This window comes from Agelaius tricolor, unplaced genomic scaffold (genome assembly GCF_023055355.1).
Source record: "Agelaius tricolor isolate 1412-34295 unplaced genomic scaffold, bAgeTri1.0.p SCAF_22, whole genome shotgun sequence".
Lineage (NCBI taxonomy): Eukaryota > Metazoa > Chordata > Aves > Passeriformes > Icteridae > Agelaius > Agelaius tricolor.
Genome location: NW_027269282.1, coordinates 1,144,807 through 1,168,800, shown reverse-complemented (window position 1 = coordinate 1,168,800; position 23,994 = coordinate 1,144,807). Strand labels below are relative to the sequence as shown.

The following is a 23,994-nucleotide window of genomic DNA, read 5'->3' as shown; positions in this document are numbered from 1 at the left end:
AGCTGAAGTTCAGTAAGAATACCACCCTGACTACTCTAGAGAGTCTAAGTCCTGGCAAAGTTCCAGGTCAGGAAACTACAGCTTCTCCAAAGCGATTTTGAACGGCTAGAGTTGGAGGAGCCTTTCTTGCTCCTACCCTACTGAACAGAACTGCTCTGAGCTCTGTGTGTCCACAGTAGACACAGCTGCCATTTCCTAGCATCAATGGGCCAAAATACTGAGGTGGTTGGAGCCTTACTCCCCAGCAGTTATACAGCAGTAGAACTACCTGTCCTTATGGAAGAGATCTCAGTTTACATCAGCACAATTGAGAAGGGAGAATCAGAAGGTCACGTTAAATGTTTAGGAGGAAGTGGAGGTTATAGGCCATGTTCAGCCTCACTGGGGAACAAATGTATCCAAACTCTGGCTAGAAGGATGGGGACTGCAAGGGAGGAAAAGCTTTAGACATAAGTGCATAAGGAATGCATATGGGTGAAATATGGGCTCTTGCAAATAAAACAGAAACCACAGAGCTCCCCAAAGCAGACTTTCCTAGAAACTAGATATTATCTTTTTGATACTCACGCTCATTAGACAGCAAGTAATAAAACCTATTAGTGAAAAATTCATCTCCCCTGCCCCTTGCCCTGGCCAACCCCCACCACATGCCCTCCTGCTCTGATCCTCTCTCTCTTCTAGGATGGCTGCGATTTGTTCTGAGAAGCGACAGGTTTATAGGTTAGCCGACACCTTCTCTCTGTGGAATTTTAATTAACTTCTCCCATCGTCAATATGTTAAGGAGCAGGGTTCCCATTATACGAGGTCAGCAGCGTGTTTCAGGCCCTGCTATATCAGCCGTCAAATTGAAGAATTAATGACGTGGCTAATTGGCTCTAATTCTCCACACCCCCCTCCCTAAAATATGGAGGGGTAAGGGGGGGGGTGCAGTAGGCTGGGCTAGTGGGAGAGGCTGGTACAGTCCACAGTCTCATAAAAAATGAGAGTGGACAATTTAAGCCCACTTGTTCATGGGTTAGCTGTTCCACCACCTCCAATTTATCACCCCGCAGGGAGGAAAGGGGAGGTGGGGAGACTGAGGGTAAATATTGTGACAGAGAGTGTGCACAAGCACGCACACCACGGAGAGGAACACCATCCTGACAAGAGGCCACGGCAGTAGGTCATCACTTAGGAGTAGGAAGCAGAATGCCACTGGCCTCTAACCAACCACAGTGCCTGAGCCAGAGCCTGTCTGCCAGAAAAGGGACCCTTGCAGCACAGAAGACAGCAAAGGGCTTCCATCTCACATCTTGCAGCAGAACTAACACACATGGCTATTCTTCAAAAACACTAATTGTCTCAAACACTCAGAGCAAAGGAACAAGGCAACAGCAAAATCATAGCAAGCCTGGAGTGTCATTTCTCTGATAAAGCCATTAGCTCTGTACCACTGAGTTTCTGCTGCCTGCAAAACAAGCTTGGAAATCTAACAAGGACAGCAGTTGTGGACAGTATTTTGGTTTTGCACAGGCCTAAAACTCAGCAGTTGCAGACATCACATGAGCAGCAACAGCAGCTCTTCTTCCCCTTTTCCTGAGGTATGCTGAGGAAGAACCTCTCTTGCATGCAGGCCAGTTTAACAGGCAACCAAAGAGACAGATCACTGTTGGTTGGTGTACAATTTTAACAGTGAGAGTTTCTCAGATTTTCACTTCCTCAATAACAGGAGCACTTCAAAGAACACCCTGGAAGACACTGGTGTAGGTATTGCCCTTGCCTTCCACACTGAAACTGTACTTGTAGCATTCTATGCACTAGAAGCACAGAGCTACAGGCAACAGAGGCTGGAAAACCACATCCCTGAACTCTACTTCATCTTTGCCAGTTCAACACGCTCAAAAAAACCTGAGTTCTAACCACTGCACGCAGCTCTCAAGCAGGGACCTTTTTACTCAGAATCTCTCCTGCCAGAGAATGAGAATACAAGTTGGCATCTTTTCAGCACTGAAAAATCTCAAGAGGATCCAGCTCACTGTTTCTAATTAGCAAGTCAGCGTTCCTTCCTCAAGAAAGAATGAACGGGTCCCACCTGCGGCACTAAGAGGAACCCAGGACCACCTTCATGGCCTTTTTATAAGGGGATCACTCTGCTGGTATAGGAAATAAGGACCACATGCTCTCCCCTGAGCTCCTGCTGCAGGCACAAGCACCTGATCAGCCTCCACACAAATCAAATCCCTGAACTGTCACATTGGTGCCTCACAAAGATTTGTGGACACACAGCCTATCCAACTCCTTTACTTCTCTCTGATGAAAATTGGGAATAAAGAGATGTGTTACCTTAATAATGGGCTGATAGCAATGGACCACACTCGATCCTCTGTCTGCACTGTATGTAGACACTGACCAACTCTGCCCGCGGACAGGGACCAAACCTAAAGAGAGAGATGCATGTTATGCCACATCACCCAAAACTGCAGAAGGTAGGATGCATGCTGCTAATACTGTGCTGGAAGAGCTGCCCAAACTGCCATGCTTACCTTCCCACAGACCCTCTGTGAATTCCAATTACTTATTTTGGGAATTGCTGGCAGAATCAAGCACTTGAAGTCAGCTTATAAGAAGGACCTTCCACCCCATTGGTAACACAGAGAGTACCCCCATCACCACTTGCTCTCTAAGGGCAGCACTCAACACAAACTCCTCATCTTCTGTAGTTAAATAAATGACAAATAGGATTTGCTCAAATCTGTTCTCTTGAACAGTGTGGGAAGACTTAGTAGCATCCCTGAAAATTTTCCATTAATATTAAGTATAAAGTTAATCATTCACCAGCCTGTAAAATAATCTTCTTTTATAAGACCCCCCCCTTTAGACCAAGTTTTTCAAGTGTACCCCCGGCTGCTTTCAAACAGGCTGCCCTTGCTCACTGACAGTATGAGAGAATTCCTGCCCTCCCCCAACAGTACAAACACACACATCTCCTTCCACCAGTTCACCCCTTTGTTTCTGCGTCCTAATAAAGGTCCCAAAATTCTTGCTGGGGCCTTTGCTAGTGGCCCTCATTTTCTCCACCTTGCCATCATTCTTGGCCCACAGGACTCAAGCCCTCCAGTTGTCTGTAACCAACCCCCAGTGTTTTGCTTCAGGACTTCAAAGCACGGAGTGCCCTATTTGTTTGTTTGTTGATAATGCCCAGGATTGCAGGCTATTCTTGTCAGCGGGGAATTTAGCACCTAGTGTCAGCAAAAGCAGCAGAAAAGCTTAACTCCTTTAAGGCATCCCTATCTCCTACAGGTTAAAAATATTGCTCAGAGCACACTATCTGCTGCCTATCACACAGGAATGTACATTAACAGCTCTTCAGAGCTTAGTCCTAATCAACACTCAGCAGAGCCCTCAATAGCTTAGACACTTAGAGCCCCTTTAAAAGGTTGGTAGGGATTCCCTTCCACCCTCCAAGAGTCTCATTCACGCAAACAACACAGCCTACAAAAGGGATGATAAAAATTAAGAGGTGAACATCCCCAGAGTATATGCTGTGGGGAGCACTGTGTGGGCAAGATCTCACACTAGCTCTAAGAAAAACAGCTTGAAATTCCCCTCTGGGCTTCAGGAATTTGTTCTCAAGGTCGAGGATGTCTGTCCTCCAGCTGTCACAGAAGTAGCAAGAAGGCACTCTCCCAGAAAAGAGGATCCACAGACCAGAGAGGAGCAGCACTGCTGAAGTGTGAGACAAAGCAGCATCAAGGTCTTGCTCCCAGGAGGCAAACAGCAATCCCAAAATTGCCTTTTGCATTGGAACATTGCTTGCTTTACTTGGAAGTGATTTTACTCAGGAGTACATCTGTACAGAGGGACCAACAAAAATAAATGGGGTCATGCTGCTTCACACCCTTCCTACAAAACCTTGAAAGAGAACCTTAAGTCTTTCCTTGCTTCAGCTTCCCCTCTTCTAAAACAGCAATTAGCTGGTTTTCCTGTTACTTCATGAATGCTCTATGATATAAACCAGGGACCAAGAGTGTCCCTACCCAAGAGCAAAAAACCAACATATTCAACACACAGCAACCACTTCCAACAATGAAACAAGTGGTTGTGAAGATACTACAGGTACTGCATCATGCTAGCAGGATAAGGGTGAAACATCTGTGTAGAGCTTCCTAAACTGATCAAAGAGCTGATTACAGCTCAGATGAACAACTCTCCAGGTCCACACAGGAACAAAGCATTGCCAACCAGATCCAGAAGGACAAAAATCAACAAGGTCCTGCCCCAAAAAGAAACAGCCAAAAATTATGTGACAGCACCCAGTGATGCCAGCTGGAAGAGAAAAATGGGAGCAAACAATTCTCATAGTCTAACTTCATTCCTGGTTTGCAAACCAAGAACCATTGGAAAAAAAAAATGAAAACCCCCACACAGATAACTAAACCAAAAAATTAGTAAATAACCATAGATTTGGAAAAAGGCCATCCTATCCTTTACAGAGATTGAATATATAGCAGAGAGTATGTTAAACTACATTGCAATGTTAAATCACAAAACAAGGATGGGTTTGAGATCCATACAGCAAATTTCACACTAAATGGCATGGATTTCCACTACAGTGTAGATGGATGTACAGGGAAAGAAGCAAAACATCAGCTGCTGCCTTCTGCACTTCCAAGTTTAAGGCAGCAGCTGATGCTGTAAATTACTGCCAAATCTCTTTCTAACAAGCCTGGCAGAGCAAGCATCTTTTCAGAGACATGAGCCAAGACAGTCAGCATTCCTCCTGCAAGGAGTACAGGGCTCACAACAGTTCTGCTGACACTTAAATATTCATGGCACAAGACCTCTGAAGTCACCTCTACAGCAGCACCTGCAGCTGCTGAAACACTCCCTGCTCACCTTTGCCGTTCGGTCCCGGGAGCCGCTGACAATGAGGCCGCCTTGGAAGTCCACACAGTTCACCTCCTGCTCATGTGCAGAGAACTTGACACTGTAGGAGCCATGGAGCTTGTGAAGGACGATACTTCCATCTCTGAAAAACAAATCACAGGCAGGGAATTTGTACCTCTTGGACATGCACCTTCCACTAATGCTTTGGAGTGCTACAAAAAGACCAGGACTGGTCTCTGACAGAGCTGAAATTCATGCAGCATTATTAACCCTCCACTCCTCACACATCACCTGTTCTCTTGCAATTTCACATCTGGCCAGTTAAAGCCTAATCTGATGCACGTGAAAATTTTCCTGGCTATCTTTCCACCCTTCACTTTGTGTTAAGCTGCAGAAACTATAGCAAAGCAGCCATTCCTCCCCCTACCGCTTTGAGCTTGCCAGAATCCTGTCTGTATGCTGAGTGGCTGGAGTAAGGGAACAAGTGAGAGGACATTCTCACCCATGTCCAAGCCTCAGCTTTTCATTCATTTCAGAGCAGCCATGCAGGGTGCTGTGCTTTGAATTAATTACCCAGACATTTAGACCTTTTTCAACCAACACAGTTACTGGAATTTTAAATGCAAGCTTTCATTTTCACCTGAATTTTGGTCTATAGTTCACAGGGGAAAGTCTCACAATACCCAGGGCAGACAGCCATGCTTGTCTCTCCCAATTCTGTGCTTAACTGTTGTGCATATTTTTTATAGTTTTAGCCATTAATGAAAGTCCTGTCATTTGCTGTAACTGTAAAAGTCCAGTGAAATGCAAAATGAATTGGAGAAGTGTGTGTGTGTGCTGGAAGGCCTGGCAGTTTCTCCCCTCTCCACAATTATATCAGTGGGTCTAATAAACACACACTTGTCTCTAGAAAACTTCCTGCACTAATGCAGTCCCAGCTAACCAGCAGTACTGATTATTGGAACAGTCTAGCTACCCTGGCTCTAACAGGGAAAGAAATGAAATTTGCATAGCAGTCAGGTTTGCCTGATCAGTCATTCCCGATTCAACAATCCTGTGGACATCAACACAAGTTTACAGAGCAAAGGACACTTTTTAAGGTCAACGGTATGAAACTCAGCTCCTTCACTGCTGCAGGTTCTTTTTCAAGCCAGAACCAAAATTATAAGAGAGGAAGCAGCAGCAGCTGATCACAGCCAAGCATGAGGACGCTGTGTAGCAAAACTGGCTCCTCTGCTCTGGGCTGGAGTTACACAGAATCTTTCCAACTTCAGCAACAAAACCCTCGGGCTCCTTCATTCACCCAACTTACCCCCCTCCACTGACAATGTGGGAGTTGACAAGAACAAAGCGACACACGTCCTCCTGGTGGCCAGAGAAGATGGCTTGGGGATGACGCTGCAAACCTGTCCCCTCTGCACAGAGCTGGTAGGCCTGGATGTTCTCCGCTTGAGACAGGTAGAGATATTCGCCATCCAGCTCCATCCAGGGCATCAAACTGCAAACAGACAGCAGGTTGGGAGCATGCAGGAGTGGGGAGAAGAAAACAAAACAAAACAACCTCACACAGAAAAAGAAAACAAATTCCATATGCAAACATATCAACAAAAACAAATGTCTGCTCAAGAAAAGTGAAGTTGGAGCAGAAGGTGACATGTAAAAGCAGGGCTTAATATAGCAGCACAGCTACTAGTGAAGCTTCTCCAGCAACATAAAAAGAAGATTACACTCCTGGCATTTTTCTAACCCACAGCTGAGGAAAAGGAAGCATGGAATCCCTGAAAGAGAAGATGGCCAAAAGTCTAGTGAACATAGATAGGAAATACTTAAGGGCTCCCGAACCTGCACATGAGCTCTGTACTTTTTAAGAAACTAGACTGGTGTTGGTGAGCTATGCTGAGCATTTCTAAGAGAGCATTCAGCGTGAGGCTTTTGGTGCAAACAGTCACTCTTGATATTTGCTGGTGCCCAGCAGAGACCACAAAGCTGCCGCTGTTCCACACACCTCTAAGCAGGGGTACATGTCACCAAAATACCACAGATCTTCCTACAGACAGAAAGTCACCTGCCTCCTGCACTCTGAGGCTACCCAAGAAATTTATGCTTATCATACAGAGGACATATTGTTCTACATTCACACTTCTTCCCCTGCTGAGCCATAAGCTGTAGAGCAAACTCTTGGTTTCTCTTGCCCATCTTTTAGAAGAGCCCATACGCCCTTCCTACCCACTGCTTTATGTGGGACAGTGGCAGGTTTGTATGGAATTGTATGATTCCAGGCCATGAGCAGTGGAGCCAAAAAAACTATTCCAAAGTATTCTGAAGATTGATGTTACATATGGAAAATATGCTTTACCTTCTGGGAGATCAAGAAGAGGACAAGACACTCATGCAATATCTGAATTAAGTCTTCCATCTCAAGAAGTTTATTTATTCTTGAAACAAAACCAAAAGATAGAAGAAAATAGGCTACAAGACACACTTAGGCAGTGAGAGCTTTTCTCCAGATTTTGCTTTTTTGTGTAGCCAACAGAGAATCGGCAAATACGATTTCTGGATATAGCAAGGCCAGATACAAAGACATGAGACTCATGTCCTGTGGGGCATGGATGTGTGAGATTGTCTCTGCTCTGCCATCATTGCCAAGTGCACCAATGTCCACAGAAACACCGAGCAAATCCAGAGCCCTTCTACAGAGCAGCCTTTCAGTTTTCAAACTATTCAGGAACAAATGGCTTTGAAAGCAGTGGGGCTTCTCATAAAAACCTGTCTCCCTCTTTTTTTTAGATCATTTGTCCTCAGAGGTCACGATTTTCTGTGTCATCAGAGTCATTACACACAGCCGTACCTTGTAACATCACAATGAACAACTAGACACAAGTTAAGAGGACAAGATTGCTCATTAGACAGAAGGTTCCAGCTTGACTGTATTCATCTCCAGTAACAGGCCTTTAATCACATGGACAAAGTAGTTGAGTTTATAATATTCATCTGGGACTTGATCATATACATGGAAAAAGTAAGAGGCATCTTTAGAGCAGGAGCTCTGGGTTCAGGCAGGCTTTGATTTCCCCTTCCTTCCTCCACTCCTACGCAGTCCTCTAAAAGCAAGTGAATATCCAGCTTACCTAGACTACAGCCAGTTTCTGCAGCTCTCCTTTTGCAGAAGTTTAGCTTTTTACCTTTTTCTATGGCTTTTTCATAAGGAGAAGTAAAAAATCTGAAGCAGAATAAATGAAAATTAGGAGATGCCATTTGGATGGTGGCCTCATTAAATCAGTCCTTGCCTTTTCACTTGGGAAGCTGGTTTAGTAATGATCTCTAATATCCACAGAGCCTGTCTTCACAGATGGTTGCAAGCACTTCAAAGGCAGGTATACAACCTGCACCAAAACCCACTCTGCTCATTACAGCTGTTCCCAGGACTCTAGGCAAGAAGTGGCACATTATGCACCACTTCAATCTACACAGCACAAAAAGGCATGAAAGCTCAGTAGAAGGTCCCTGTTCTTCAGCAGCTAACAAACCACAGTCTTTCTCATTTTTCCTTCAGTCTGATGATGTGAAGGCTGAAAATTTCAATGATGTGAAGGCTGAAAATTTCAACATGCTGAAGGCTGAAAATTTCAATGTGCAGCTCAGACAAGAGACCTATCTTATGCTTTGCTTTTAAAGCCAAGTACACCTTTGCAAACAAGCATTTAACAACAAGCTCCTATCATTAATGTCAAATATACTTTTTTTTTTAAGTGAAGGAGAGAAGCATGAAAATGAAGAGCAAAAGGCAGATGAATGGCAATTAGCATTTTAGATTTGTACATCCAAATCAGAATCCAGGATAAACCAAGGGAGACAAAGCATTTTTGAGGGAACACCTAAGTCCACATCTGGGATCAAGGTGGGCTCATTGTGAGAGCAGGACAAAAGATTGCTCCTGGTATACAGCAGTAGACATGAATGCAACGGTTTGTAGTAAAGGTTGCTAAATGTGAAAACTGCTAAATGCTAAAACTGTACAGATCAGAACAAAGACAAATTCAAATTACTAAGAAAGAAACTCTTGACACTCAGCATGAATCCCTAGGGCAAGGCAGCAACTCAGGTTATCCCACACCCAGCTAGCCAGGAACACCCAAAACAAGCCAGCAACAATCACTTGTAAGACCCCATGGAGCACAAAGAGCAGGAAACACCTCATTTCAGGGCACAGGCACACACCCAAGGCCCCACAGCTGCTGTCACATAACAAAGAAGAAGAGGAAGGAGCCACTTGCTTGCATTTCCATTTCAGGACTGTCTCCCTCTGGCAGCGTCCATGCCTCCAGTTCTGAGATACCTTCACCCTTTCCTTCACTGGAATGCCAGGAGCTCTGCAGAGAGAGGAGAGATGAGATTAGCAACCAGGGCTGATGCCTTCTGGACAACAAATGCATTCAAGATGGCCACAGGTAAGCTCTCACCCTGGTTCCACAATGGTGAACTGACACACACTGATGGTGCAGTGCCACACTACAGTGAGGACATTCATGAGAGCTGACAAGAAAGGAACACTGACAAGAGTGAGGGATTACCAGCTAAGAAAGCCACCTCTGATGATCACAAACCTGAAATATGATCAAGACTTGACCAAGTATACTGAATGCAGCACAGGTTCAGACAAAACGTAATCCAAACAAGATAACACAGAAAGAAACCACCAGCATATCGCTGGAAAGTTTTCTCTTTACAGTCAGATAAAGCTATTGATAAGACTATTGCTGGACTACAAATCAAAGTTATTGGAATGAGCTGAGACAAACCAAGATCAATACTCTTCAAGATGTGACAAAAAGTAAGTACCACAGAGACCTGGGACCAAGGTCTCCTTAGAGTCTACATGAATATACCCAGCTCAAGCAGCTGTTCAACACCTGTTTTGTTTTCATGATCCAGAGTTGATTAAAGACATGGGGAATGGCAACTTTAGCTCCCATCTTTCTCATATCATAAATTTAATTATTCAAAATCCTTACTGGAGCTGCTTAGATAGAAAAGTTCAGAAAATACAAACAAGAAGAAACTCTAGAAATTATCCTTTGTAACTAGGGGTTACATTTACTAGACTACAAGAGTTTATCCCACATTCATGTGTTTCTCAACAGCCAACACAGCCAGATACATAGAGAGAAAGGAAGATCCTTGAGAGATGGCAACTGGTGCCTCATCAGGACCAGTTTCTTCCTCCCATCCCTATGGCCCCTCCAATCCACTTTCCAAAAGTAGCATTTTCGGGTACTCTGTTATTTTTAAAACAAAGATTAGCTCCCTGTAAATAAACATCTCCTGTGTTAATGGGTGCAGGAATCTCTAACCTGGCCCTGGGGTCTGGCCAGATTCTTATTTTCCCAGCCTTCCTTCCATAGCCTCAGGCTCCTTTTTTTCTGCTCACCCTTCCCTCCTCTTTTCTATGCTTTCCGGCACTTAGTCACCATTATAATTTGACTGCATTCCTGGGCATGTGACCCATTTTAAACAAAAACAGAAACCACACACAGAAAAGCTTTTCATCCTCTAGAAAGCTTTGCAACTTTACGTTTATGATCAGTAGAGCCACACCAATTAAAACTGAATTTAGAAAGCTACAGGCTTTTTATTTTTCATAGCCATTTAAAAACAAACAAACAAAACCAAAATAGAGTTAGACTAGCCTGCAAGAAGAGGAATTCCTTTTTTAAAGGGAGCACTTGCAAGAGCTCATGAGGTCAGATAGTGTGTGAGATGAGGAATGCACAGTACCAAAAAGTCAGGTCAGATCCACTCTCATCATTGCTTATTACTCTCCCAGACAGAGTTCAGGCTCTCCGCCTACATGCAATTCCATTCATTACTCCAAAACACTTCTCCTCCCTACGCTCAACCCTCAGTTAAGTTCTCCCCACATACAGATTTCAAGTCACCAGCTTGCACAGTGATGGAAAACACACTCATGCCACATCCCCCTCCCAACACATGCTGGCCCAACCAGACATTCTGAGCTCAATGCATAAACCCTACTAAGACTCGATGTAATTTCCAAGGCTCTGAAAAAGGTGACTCCAAGGTCAAAAAAGCAGCTTCCATCTTGGCTGCTACCTCCTCCAAAGGGATCTGCTGGTCCCTTTTCTAGCAGGCCTTGACCCTCCTACTGCTGAAAATGGAAGTTCTGAAGAGTCACGTGTTGGCTCAGCCCAGAGCCCCAGTTCACTATTGCAGTTACTTTTGAAACAGACACCTCATTCTTTCCCACATATCAACAGTTCCTGTCTGGAGGGGATGAGGGTTGGGTGGGGAGACTATATATGGGGGAGGTCTGATGGGATTTGGGAGGGGGTGGTCATGGTGGTGTTTTGTTTTTTTTTGTTTTATTCTTAATAGATATATTATTCATCCAGCCTTCCTCCTCCATACAGCAATTCTGGATCCAGCTAATTTAAACATGTCTTAAAAGTATCCTGCTTTTATATCCCAGATATTTTATTTATTCAAAATAGATGCAAGAAAAGGGACAGATGATATGGAGAAAGATGATGTAGAAAATTGGACTGATACATCCCTCCCTTTTGCAAATTATGGGGCAGCAAATGCTGAAGTGCAGTGCTGGTCAGAGACATTCGATCCTTCATATCAGAACTTAAATCAAGCCCAGCTATGGAATCAACTGCTGAGATACAATTTGATCACCTGATTTGCTTCCTCAACAGCATCCCTCCAGAGCAATTCCCAGAATGCATCAAAAATGTGATCAGTATCACTGCAATGCCTGAGAACAATTCTCAAATCTTAGAAAGTTAAAAATGTCATCACCATATAAACTTAACAATTTGATAAAAAAATTCCTTTTCTCCCCTACAAGAGCCTATTTTGTTTCAGTCATGATCAACACACTTTCTACACTTGCAAACTTTTAAGAATTTTTCCATGATGACCAAGGCAATCAACAGACATCACACACCTGCACCGAGTGGTTGACTTAACTAGATACCTCTTACTTCAGCAACTGTGTTGAACATTCAAAGATTCAGGAGACTAAACCACCATATGAAGCCAAATGTTAAACAAAATGCTATGGACGGAACACTATCCACTGGCCAATGAATACCTTGATCTTTCTTAGTATACAATCCAGAAAAATACTAAGCCACAGGCTTAAAATTCAGGACCTGCTTAACTACTCTGAGAAATCAAGATCTTGGCATTTGTGTTCCCAGAGAAGGCACCCAACAGTGAACTTCAAGACTGCTGAAGGCTGACTCACTGAGGAAGGACTGGTATTTTTAGCAGGACCTACACAGGCCTGAATCAGAAAGCAACTGAGGTACAGTCCAGCATCCTAGAAGGATGGCAGGAAACACAGGATGAAGGAATGAGTGAACACTGATTATAAAAACACAATGAAATTCAAGCAAAATGTTCTTAAAGCCCTTTAGAGTGCGTCATCTTACACCTCTGCTAGGGCATCACAATTATCAATATTTGATAAAGTTACATTACTCACAACATACAAGTCTGCCTTTGTTATTATCTAATTACCACCAAAAAGCACTCTGTCAGGATCCCAAATCATAGTGCAATACATGACCTGAGCCAATGCATGTTTCCAATTGCATGCATTCCTGACGGAGGCTCCCTTTTCAAAGACTTGGTTATACTAAGGAAGAGAAGGTAAACATTTCTTACAGCCTGAGAGGGAGCTCCAGGACAAAAATCATCCCAAGCAACCCATTATAAAGGATTTTTCATTTCCCCCTTCCTACCTCTCCCCACTCTACAAAAAAAAAGCAAAAAGTATTTTGCTCAAATTATGAATTTCCTCTCTTTCTTGGCAGAGTTACCAAAAGAAATGTAATATTCCTTCTGGAGCCCACTTCCCAGCTGCTGAAGTAAGAGACTGGAACTGTCCCCGCACAGCACCAAGTGACCCAGGTGACCTCAGGTACCAAGGCAGTTGCTGGCCTGGGCCCCAAAAGAAAGCAATGAAAGAATCACTCAGCCAGGGCATACCACCTCCTAAAGCTTCACCTCCAACAGATCTTGCCTTCAATGATCCCCTCCCCATCTGAAGTCCTTTTCCACCAGAAATGGTATTTCTGCAACAGCAAGAGCGTCTGTGCTGTGCTGCATCCCAGGGAGATTTCTGCTGGCTGTCTACAATTTCAGCATGTGCCAAAACAGTGGTGCCTGCAACAACATAGGCCATGTTACAGAAGATAACACCAACATGTCATGCTGTGTATTTTCCCAGCTGCATGGGGCACCCTAACCCACCAAAGTCCTTCATGTTTTGCTACATCTTAAGTACTGAAGAGCTCATCTGGAAATGCAAGTCTGCAGAGACCTGCTGGGACTGAATTTCTTCTGTGGACAAAATCTGCTGTCTGCATAAAAGCTGTCACCAGCCTGCCTGAGGCCTGACTGGAAGGGTCATAGAGAGAACAAACAGGTCACAGTGGCTAAGCCCCACTATCAACCTTGGCCCTGTGGCAAGGCTGGCTAACACAATGACCAACTGCACTTATTTGTGTAGTCGGGACACACCTGTTGAGTCGCAGGGTCTCGGTGCAGCTACAAGTCATGGGCCACCAACAGCCAGCCAAGAGGGAAAAGCTATTTATGTCAGGAGCCCCTGTTACTGTCCTCAACAAGTCGGTTGGCTTGCTAAATGTCTCTTCCAGGACAAAAATTCCAACTGAATTCCTTAAGCACATGACCCTTATTTAGCTTACAGCCATGTTCAGCCTGTCCCCTCTGCTCCCCTATCCCTATGGGAGATGGGTTCAAATAACTCTGAGATGGAAAAGAGTTCTGCTGACCGTTCCTCAATGTTCCTTGCTTCCTCTGGTGTGTCTGTGCCATCTCAGATGTTACCAGGCTGTCAACTGCTCCACCAAACAGCTCTTGTCAACAAGTCACCTCATGAAGAAGGCAGAGGCTGTCACCTCATGAAGAAGGCAGAGGCTGTCATAATACCCAGAGGTGCTAACAAATTTTTGTGCACACAGCAAGGACACACACTTCCACAAAGGCTTCCCAAAAAATCACCACCACCAAGACTGAGCCAGGCCACTCTGCCACCAGATGCCCTCTCCCTTACAAGTGACTGCAATGGGATGCTGGCTAGAAACTCCTGTCAGGATTTGGACTCTCTCAGAGAGTTTCGTAGGCTTTTTGGAGACAAAATCTGGGCTTATTCAAAAAATGCACTGCTCTGGAAAGATTATGAGAAAACCTGAAGCTGCTGAAGAAGTGTGAAATGTATTTGAAAGAGTAGATTGTCAAGGAAGTACTTGGACAGAATGAAATAACCCATATCTAGTCCAACAGGGGTAACAGCAACAAACAAAGCACACATATTTTAAGCCCTGTACTACATAAAATTCTTCTTTCTCTTTGTACTAGCGAAGATCTTAAGGGAAGGGTAGGCAGGCCTCAAAGAACTCTTACAAACAACTTCACATTCCCAGAAAAAGCAGTAGTTTCAAGGTTGTGGAGCTGTCCTGGCAGATCTGTCCTGCTCAGCACTAACAGTTTAAGGCAGAGTAAGAATAAATGTAACAGCCAGTTTATGAAAACCACTGACTTTTCCAGCACAAAGCAAGAGCTGCATTCCCTCATCCATTTTTGTTACTGCAATATCCTCCCCAGAGTATCCCCCTCTGCATCATCTGCAGCAGTTCATTGCCTTCTTCATTTCTGTCTTAAAGTAAAGAAAGTTTATTTTTAAAACAAGTTTTAAAAGATGAAGGAAACTGAAGCAGCTTTACAAGCATTCACTCTCCCTCCCCCTCCAGTGGTGAAGGCTGAGGTCTCCTATGATTGCTGCAGTTTGCATTTGGATTTGACTTGCAGAGATTGGCCATTTCCTGCTCCTGTAGGTACATACATTTTTCCAAGATCTGGAGAAAACACAGCTTTTATTAACTCACCAAAATGCTTACACAAGCTCTTAAATACTCATAGATGATAAATCTGTCCATTAATGAGTCTGCTTCTCTGAACTGGAGAATATACCATGATCCTAGTGGGCAAGGCAGAACAGAAGACAGGGAGAAAACATGCAGTGGAACACTTCATATTTTGATGTCTGTTAATACATTACAAAGAGCAAATTGTCAAGCTATTTAGGTTCCAACTTTTAACCTGCCCTCTAAAATTCCTTTGTAACAAAGAGGAAATAAGTTTAGCCCAGCTGCAACTTTACTCCTTTCTGCCATGCCTTAAATAAAGAATCACCTTACAATGAGCTCTTTGCCTCTCCGATTTCTCCAGTCCAAGGTGGTCCAGCAAGCAGGCCCTGGATAAAGGCTTAAAGCACCCTCTGCTATTCCTGGCTCTGACACTGACCTGCTGCACAGAGGGCAGCTTGGTTGACATCTCCCTGCCTCTCCTTCCCCTCCAGCCCCTGTTTACCCTGGCTATTTAGGCAGCAAGCTCGTCAGGGCACAAACTGCTCTTGCTGGGCCTGTCCAACAGCTGGCAAAACAGACACAGACTACAGGACACAACTGTAATATCACTATATCACCAAAACCCCCAAAGGCTTTGTGTTATTACTCAGCTACAGTTTAGCTGCAGAAAGTGCTGTTAAGCCTTAACTTTTCTGTGATATGCTGCCACGCATTTTTGAAACAAAAAATTCTCCTTTCACCTTATATCATGAAGACATGGCTCAACTTTTACTTCAGCTGCTCCTGTGACTGAGTAAAGCAAAAATCTTAGCATAAGGACTCTTTTTTTATCACCCTCATGACAAGGTCTTGTAGCAGTGCAGGTCTATACATAAAATTAACTTGTTTATACAAAAAAACTGACAATCTGATCTAGAGAGACTCACAGTTCAGATGCCAAGAAGCACATCCATGTAAAGCCACTCTGTACTTCCATAAGAGTGACACAATATCCTATTTAGCATTTAGTTACTGCTGATTCAACAAAGAAACAGCACATTTTTAACACTGAGAATGTGCTTCAAGAACTCTTCCAGATCAGCCCCCACCATCCCTAACATACAGTGACTCAGGTGGATGTGAACCTCGTGATTCCCTCCCCTCTGCCAAAGGAATGAAGTATACAGATACATCCCTCAAAGCAAACTTCTTTCTTCTCCTACAACTGCACAATTGAATCCATGCCTTAAACACTTAACTTGGCTTACATCTGTGCCTCCCATTTGGCTGAATCTACCAGAAAGTGAAAACATTAGAGATTGTCAATATTGTGAATATGCCTTTCAGCATAACAGCTAGTGTCTGGGCTTAAGTCCACATCTTCCTTTGACATCATTACCAACTTAATTTAATATTGTTTAAGCACAAGCATGTGTCCAGAGATAACCACTGCTGGCAATAGTCAGGATGACAATTTTAAAAATTAAATAATTTTGGTTTTACATATACTACTATTTTTCTTCTGCATGCTGCTAATAGCTAGGGGTTTGCAACCAGTTTCTTATCAATCTTACCTCTTTCCTATTTTGGCAGAAAGAAGTTTTATAAGCAAGCTGACTGTTCAAACAGTTTTTTCACATACAAGATAAAGCTTCTTACTTCTGATCTTTGTTGTGACAATTATCTGAAGATATACCCAACAGAAAAAGCATTTTAAAGAAAGAGTGTCATTTTCAAGTTTATCACCTTTTTGAAAATGGGAAAGTGGGGGCAGAAGTTAAGTTTCACAGCTATCTCCTTTAGGCTGAAATTTATTGCTATTTACAAAGCATTAACAGATGGCTTATCAAAAGCCACTTAACAGCAGAAATGATCAAACTATTCTGAGATGGATTTTTGTCTTAAACTGTAAATACTCCCTAGACTAGTTTTTAACTTATGCCAGCCTCCCAGGGACCATCAGTTTAAGATCTAATGTGAGAACCATGCATGTTATTTCATTAAGTATATTAACCATAAACGGTTCCAGCCTTTGCTTTCTCAACTGCACACAGTATTGCACAAAAACCTCTCAAGAGAAAAAACTAGTGTTCACCTCATGCAACATAGAAGCTTCAGCCAGCACATAGAAGCTTTAGCCAGCACATGCAATAGAAGCTTCAGCTCCTGAGTGAGTCAAAGCCAAGTTTGACAAACTCAAGAGTTATCCCATATCACTAAGCAAGCACAGTTATCAAGAAGGTCCAGCTATCCAACATCTTCATCACCATTCTATTTTCACAGTAATATTTTAGCTTAAATATCTACTCAGCTCAAATTTAACCTTCAACGACAATCTACCAGGTTTCTACTTAAAATTGCTATTAAGAAGGATGGTGTGCCCAGAAGCTTGCCTAAACTCCCTCCCCAACTTGTACTGACTACTCAAATAAAATACAGTATCTCTCTGCAAATCTTACTCCCTCAACTGCAAGAGCAGCAATCTGGGAGATGGCTCTTGATCTTGGAGACATGCACGAGGAGCAAGTGCTACAGAAGAGACATGGCTAGTTAAAACCCCTGAGCTGCCACAGAGACTGTTAAACTCTTCTTCAGCTTTGTACTAAAATTTCAGTACAAATTTTACAATTGTACAACTCAACACATGCAGCCATATTGGTTCTTCTGCAGATATTCAGATATCCAGACCTCCTGGTTCTGCAGTATGCCCTTGCCTTGTATTTGTTGCCAAACTCTCTACCCTATTGGAATAAAACTCCTGCAACTGCCCCCAGATGCTGGATCTCCACCCTGTGAAAACAAGTGTTTGTTTTTCAGGTATTCTCCATAGGATTTGATATATTATTTCAAGGAACTGGAGACTGTCTGAGCCTTATATGAAGTTAAAAGTAATTAAAGGAATCATCCTCCAGATATATCTCAAGGTTGCTTCACAACCACTTGTAATGCAACTTAGTGTGTTACCTATGATTGAACTCCTCAGGACCAAGGAAGTGTTGACCAATGCTAAAAGCAGCTCTCAGTACTGGAGTTGTTTGAGGAAAACTTAAAAATAGGACACAGCACAAAAGTATATCCTAGAATTACTAAAAAAAAAAAAAAAAACAACCTGTTCATAGCAAATCCAACAGCACTGAAATCCTTGTGAGTTCAAAACTCAAGCAGCCTTCCCTTCTCTGAAGCCCTCTGACCTAGCAAATCTCTTCTGTAGCTGTTTATAGACCTGCATTCCTCTGCAGGGGGAAGTGGTGGTCCTTACACACACTGCACCTGCTCTGCTGTACACCTGATCCCTCCTGCAACTGAAGGAGCGGAGTATCACCTTATTCTTAATGAAAAATACAGAACTTCATTTCCTCAGGAGACAAAATCATATATCACGGTAGACAAGAGTCCAAAGCACAGCCATTCCACAGTGCTTATTCCTCCTGACTTCCAAGGGAACTGTGCTTAACTTCCAACCTGTGAATACCGAGAGTCTGAAAACCCAACACAAGAATTTTCAGCACCAGCAAAGTTCTGCTCCTGCCAGCAGAAGCAATAATTGTTTCTCTAAAGTCTATGCATTGATGAGACAGCAACATCAGACAGCAAAACAGGGGTCAAAACTCGCCATCCTTTCTTTTGAGTCATGTCAGCACAGTGTTTATGGAAACAATACTGAGTCACTGAATGACAAACAATGTCCATGCTGGCAGCTAAAGAGAAGCCATAGGAAGGAATTTGTAGATCCTAAGAACACAAACTTCTCTTAGGATCCTTAAATGAGGAAGGAAGACCCACTTTGTGAAGTTGCCTCCAAGTGGCATTTGGGACACAGCCAAATTTGAGAGAAGAAAGGCAAACTCTGGATCAACACTGACCACTGCCAAGGCCCAAGCCCCAAAGGCGCTTCATCTAAGAAGATGCTGGTGTCATGCACACTGCAAAGCCTAGAGGGCTTGACCCTATTCCTAACCCATGCTGTGCTGTTGAACTGGGGGAAAGATAAAGACCCCAGGAAAAAAACCTCAATTCCTACTCACAAAACTTTAAAACTCAGAAGCCATGAAAAGAACAGGAGTCACTTTCTCTGTGCCACCCATCACCATTTATACCAGCAAGCTGCTCTGTGAGAACGTAAGACACATGTTCCTGAGGGCCCACAACAGCTCTTTCACCCAAAAATGCACTAAGCCTACTCTCCAGCCTTTTCCCAGGATGCCGTCCCAGGCCTTGCTCCCTTGCAGCTTCTTCTCTGAAGTGTTTTCAAGACCATGGCAGAGATCACTGCTCAGAAGTGGGGAGAGTGTGGGCATACAGGATCCATGCCAGCTGCACACAGCAGCTCCATCCATCTCCTCGTGTTCCAACCTCCCCCAGCCTGAAGCCCCCAAGCCTCAGTGTTTGGAGGGGTCTGGGGACTGAGAAGATCACAAAATCACAGAATTATTAGGGTTGGAAAAGACCTCTGAATATAATCCAGTCCAGCCTCCCTGCCAAGGCAGAGTGATCTAGAGCAGGTTTCATGAGTCCAGGTAGGTTTTGAACGTCTCCAGAGGGAGACTCCGTGCCCTCCCTCGGCAGCCCGTTCCAGCGCTTTGCCACACTCAGCATAATGTTCTTCCTCATGCAGAGGTGAAACTTTGTTTGTTTTAGTTTATGGACGTTGCTAGTCATCCTGTTGCTGACACCTGCCTTTGAGACACTTATATGCATTGATGAGATCCTGCTCAGTCTCTCTAGACTGAACAGGCCTGGCTCCTACAGTCTCTCCCCACAAGGGACATGTTCCAGATCCCTTATCATTCTTTGCGGCCCCCGCTGGATCCTCACCCATAGCTCCCTGTCTTGGACTGAGGAGGCCAGAACTGGACACAGTTCTCCAGACATGGAAAGGGCCTCACGCTCCAGCACTCCCGCTGGGCCTGACAGTAAGACACGCCGGGAAAGCCCCGCCATCCTCGCCGCTCCCTCGCGGGGACAAGAGGCGCCTCCCCCAACCCCTCCGGGCAGCGCCGGGGCCGGGCCCCGCCGCCCTGGTGTGCGCCATCGGCCGCTCCCTCCCAGGGAGGCCCTTCCCGCGCCCTCGCCGCCCCTCCTGGCGCAGGGAAAGGGCGGCGCAACCGCGCTTCGGGAATGGCCCCGCGTCCCCCGCCCCTCGCGGCCCAGCGGCGGCCACGCCAGGAGCGCAGCGCGGCCCTGGCAACCGGCTGGGCCGCGGCATCCCCGGCCTTTCCGGGCCGCCGCCGCCGCCGCCCCCCGCCCTTCCGCCGGGAAGGCCGCGCTTACAGATCGGTGCCGAGCTGGGTGAAGCCGGAGTTGAGGCAGCCGCGGGCTATGCGCCTCCAGAGGACATCGCGGCTGCTGAGGAAGCGCAGGCGGCGGCAGACCTGGGCCAGGCGGCCCAAGGCCTGCGCGTCCAGGTAGGAGCAGATGAGGAGCAGCAGCTCCTCAGGTAAGGCCCAGAGCGGGGAGGGGGGGGAGGCGGCCCGGGATCCCCCCTCCGCCTGGGGGGATCGGGGGCTGCCCTTCCTCCCCATGGAGCAGCAGCTCCCGCCCCTCCTCCCCGGGAGCCGGAGCTGCGCTGCCCGGGGGAGGCCAAGCCATGGACGGGGCAGCCGCTCCCCAGTCACATGGGGCAGAAGCCGCTGCCTGTCACTGCCCCCTCCGGGGGAGGAGGCGGCTGCGGGACCGGAGGGGCACGGGCCGCCGAGCCCACCCTCGTTAGCGGATTAATTCATTAACGGGAGCCGCTGGGACTCCCCCTGTGCCAGTTGCCCTCCCCCACACCCCCTCGCCACGCCACGACCGGCTCCCGGGTCTGTATCTTCCCATCTGCGCTTAGCAACGTCACCTGATCTGAGCATTCATTAATAACGCGAACGATTAATGGTGGGGATGGCGATCCCAGGTAACCAGAACATCTGCCTCACCACCTGGAGCAACACCAGCTAGGTACTGCACTCCTGCAAAGGAAGGTGAACAGCAAGGTGATTTAATGCTCATTAATTATCCTTGACCAGAGTCGGGAGCACCTGTCACCCACGAAGTGACGGCAGGGGTCATCTGGTGCTGCACAGCAGTTTTCAACACTCCCAGGTTCCTGTGACACGTAAAAGAAAGGGTCTTCCCCACAATAGAGCAGGCCTTGCTACAATGGATTTAGGGCTGGCTTTTCACCAGCACCCTTCCTTGCAGTCCATTACCCCCTCCAGAGCTCCACAGAGTGGGTGGGGTCTGAAAAGTGCTCTCACAGTTCACACGTGTGTGTACACATACACAAGCACACCACCTCGAAAGAACAGTTCATAATAACTGAGTCATTGTTGCCATCCACAGGAGCCTGGAGTACTGACAACGCAGGATTCTGATCCAAAATGGCAAGACAGTGGAGCAGGAAAATATGAGTCTAGTGTTGTGTTATTCTTTCTTACAGTACTTTCCACTCTACAGAAGCCTGAAATGCTGGGGAAATTTCTCCCTCAAAATAAAAAAAATTAGATAAATTATAAGAAGTTCATCATCTGCCAAGAATGCTTTGAACAGGTATCACTTACCACCACAATCAACATCTCATTTTGCAGGGTGGAGTAGGATAATAAATTTTAGCATATAATGAGGTTACCATAGTATACAGGCCACTTGACAGTACTTGCATCCTATTCCAAAAAGTCATCTTGTCTGTCTAATCTGAAGCTCCCAAATACTCCTATGAGTAAATCAACAGGTCTGGAAGCCTCTTATTTTAGAGGTTCAAAACTGCTGGATAAGGAGCTCTCTGGTCCATTTACACTGAGTTTTAATATATCCTGGAAGTCAATGAAGTTTCAGAAGGCAGCAGATTTTTTTATCAGCATTTTTAAGGAGTGATGTCTGAAGTAATTAAAAATTTCTCAACCTGAGTTTGAGCTCAGGTGAAATAACAGCACATCTAGTACAGGACTTAAGTAGCCAGCTGAAAGGGAGGTAATACAACAAATTTTGCTTAAGATTATGGAAACTTTGTGTGAATGCCGTTTTGTCAATTTCATATCTTTCTGATGATATGAAACTTGGTTCTTTTGTATCAGACTACAATATTTTCTGAAACATTAAAATTATTAAAAGCTGAGTGACTTCTCTGTCTGAAATTGTTATTGTAAAGGCATACTTACTTTCAAGTTGGTCTTTGTCTAGCAGGATCCCACAGAAACTGCTTATGCACCCCACACTATTTAATATATTTACTAACATAATATTTACTAATCTGAAAAAAATCTGAAATCCTTCTTAGCAAAGCTTTGTAGGAGGCACAAAGCATGGAGCAAGAGGCAAAGGATGCTTATGGCTGCATAGCCCTAAGTTAAGTTTAGGCATAATCACATCATATGTATTTCAATCTAGCCAAATGTAAAGTCTCACATCTAGGAACAAAGAATGTAGGTCACACTGAAAGGATGTAACTCTATCCTGCAAAGCTGCAATTCCGTAAAGACTTCATTAAGATGAATAATCAGCAGAACGTGAGCTCCTTCTGCTGTGCTGTGACCAAAGGGCTGGTGCTGTCCTGGGAAAAAAAACAAGAGCTCAGAGTTCTTTTACCTCTGGTTTTGACTCTGTTGTGACTGTTTTGGAAATAATTTGTCTAGACAACACTTCAAGAAGGATGTTTAAAAACTAGAGGAGTTTCAAAGAAGAGTGGTAAAGAATGATTACAGGACTGTCAGACATGTTTTGTAAGACCCAAAGAGCTCAATCTATTTTAGCTTTCTAAAGAGAAGGTTAAGGTGTGAGGGGATCTTACCTTAGGAGCACTGAAACAGGAAGAAAAATCTGAATCTTCCGTTTAACAGACAAAGAGATAAGATCTCTTGACAGAAGGTGATGGGAAACAAATTTGTGAATGAGGTGTGCTTTTGTAGTGAATAAAATCAACTGCTGAAACAGCTTACCAAGATTTATGGTACATTCACCATTACTGGATTTATAAAAAACAATACCGGTTGGGTTTGGTTTCGGGTTTTTTTCCTCAGAGAGAGAGAGAGAGAGGCTTAACCAAAACTGCTAAAACTTCACCAGGAATTGACCTGGAGAGTCCTAACTCAGGATATCAGACCAAGACAGTCCAAGGGGATTCTTGTAGTCTTAGGTTCTCTTACTCTGCAGAGGCAGCATGTGCATAGTACAGGTCTCCCTGCACTGTGTGGCACCCAAATCCCAGTGGACAGTCTCCAGCCTCTGGCTGTGCTGCTTTACCAAGGAAAACTACTTGGTGCAGAGCAAAGGAGCCTGAGTGCAAAGTACATGTGCAGCATGACCCTCTGGGATACCAGGTCCAAGGTATGGACAAGTGCATGTGAAGAAGGGGGACCTTAGTGCCTTCCAGTTTGTAACCCAAGGTATAAACAACTGTGAAATATTTGGTTAGGATGAAAGGTGTTTACACCCAGTAATCTTGGAGAAGGTTAACTATGCTTCAAGCAGGGGACACAGAGCAGTATGAAAAAAAAATTACAATACATTCCTCTTAAATATAGCATTGTTTTCAAGTATGGACAATTGTCTTACAACATAGTAACAATAGTTATTTTTTGCCCAAAATATAGATGTCATCCATTACTTTCTCTGGGTTCTTTTTTAAGAGAAATATACCAGCAGCTGCATACCCTTGCACACACTTTCTCAGGCATGGTTTTGGATACTGCCTGTTGCAGAGTTGTCACAAAGCTGTGCATTGCAGACTGAGAACCCATAGTCTTACTCTTTGCATCAATGCCAAAGTAAGTGCTTATGTAGGTGTCTGCAGGAGCAAGAACTAAGGAAGGTTCTGAACCATTCCTAAATATGTGTAGCATGATTATTTTGCACTGCATTGTTCAGACTCTAATAAAGGACTCAAAGCAGGTGCTCAGTGCAGTGTAAGCATAATAATGTATCTTTCCCAAATCTTACAAAGATCCCAGTCCTTTTCATGGCTCATGACCAGTCTGAACCTCTAGAAGAGGGGGTAGGGTTCTGTGCTGAAGTAGCAGACCATTCCAGTATAACGGCTTTTAAACTAAGAATCAGGGGGCTTAAATCTGCAAAGCCTTAACAGCATAAGTCAATGAAATCCAGCTTGGAGAAACACCATTTGAATACCTGCCTGTCATTTTTTTTCTGTCTTCAAGGGGTTTTATTATTTGCAGTGCCCTCAAATACACCTTTCCACCTAAAGACACATTCATGTGGACAGCTCTTTGTTTTGTTTTTCCTTCCAACCAA

General features: G+C 44.6%; 1 protein-coding gene across 2 annotated transcripts in view; it reads right to left on the bottom strand.

The window, feature by feature from the left end:
* FBXW4 (F-box and WD repeat domain containing 4) overlaps positions 1-20,525 on the bottom strand; it is a 59,728-nt gene extending 39,203 nt beyond the window's left edge. For both annotated transcript variants that reach the window (XM_071446459.1, XM_071446460.1), the window contains exons 1-5: positions 20,041-20,525; positions 9,142-9,237; positions 6,180-6,365; positions 4,877-5,009; positions 2,324-2,418 (exon numbers count right to left, since the gene is read on the bottom strand). In XM_071446459.1, the coding sequence (XP_071302560.1) occupies positions 2,324-2,418; positions 4,877-5,009; positions 6,180-6,365; positions 9,142-9,237; positions 20,041-20,291 (761 nt within the window). In that variant the 5' untranslated portion in view covers positions 20,292-20,525. The remainder of the gene's footprint in view (positions 1-2,323; positions 2,419-4,876; positions 5,010-6,179; positions 6,366-9,141; positions 9,238-20,040) is intronic.
* Positions 20,526-23,994: the final 3,469 nt, after the last annotated feature.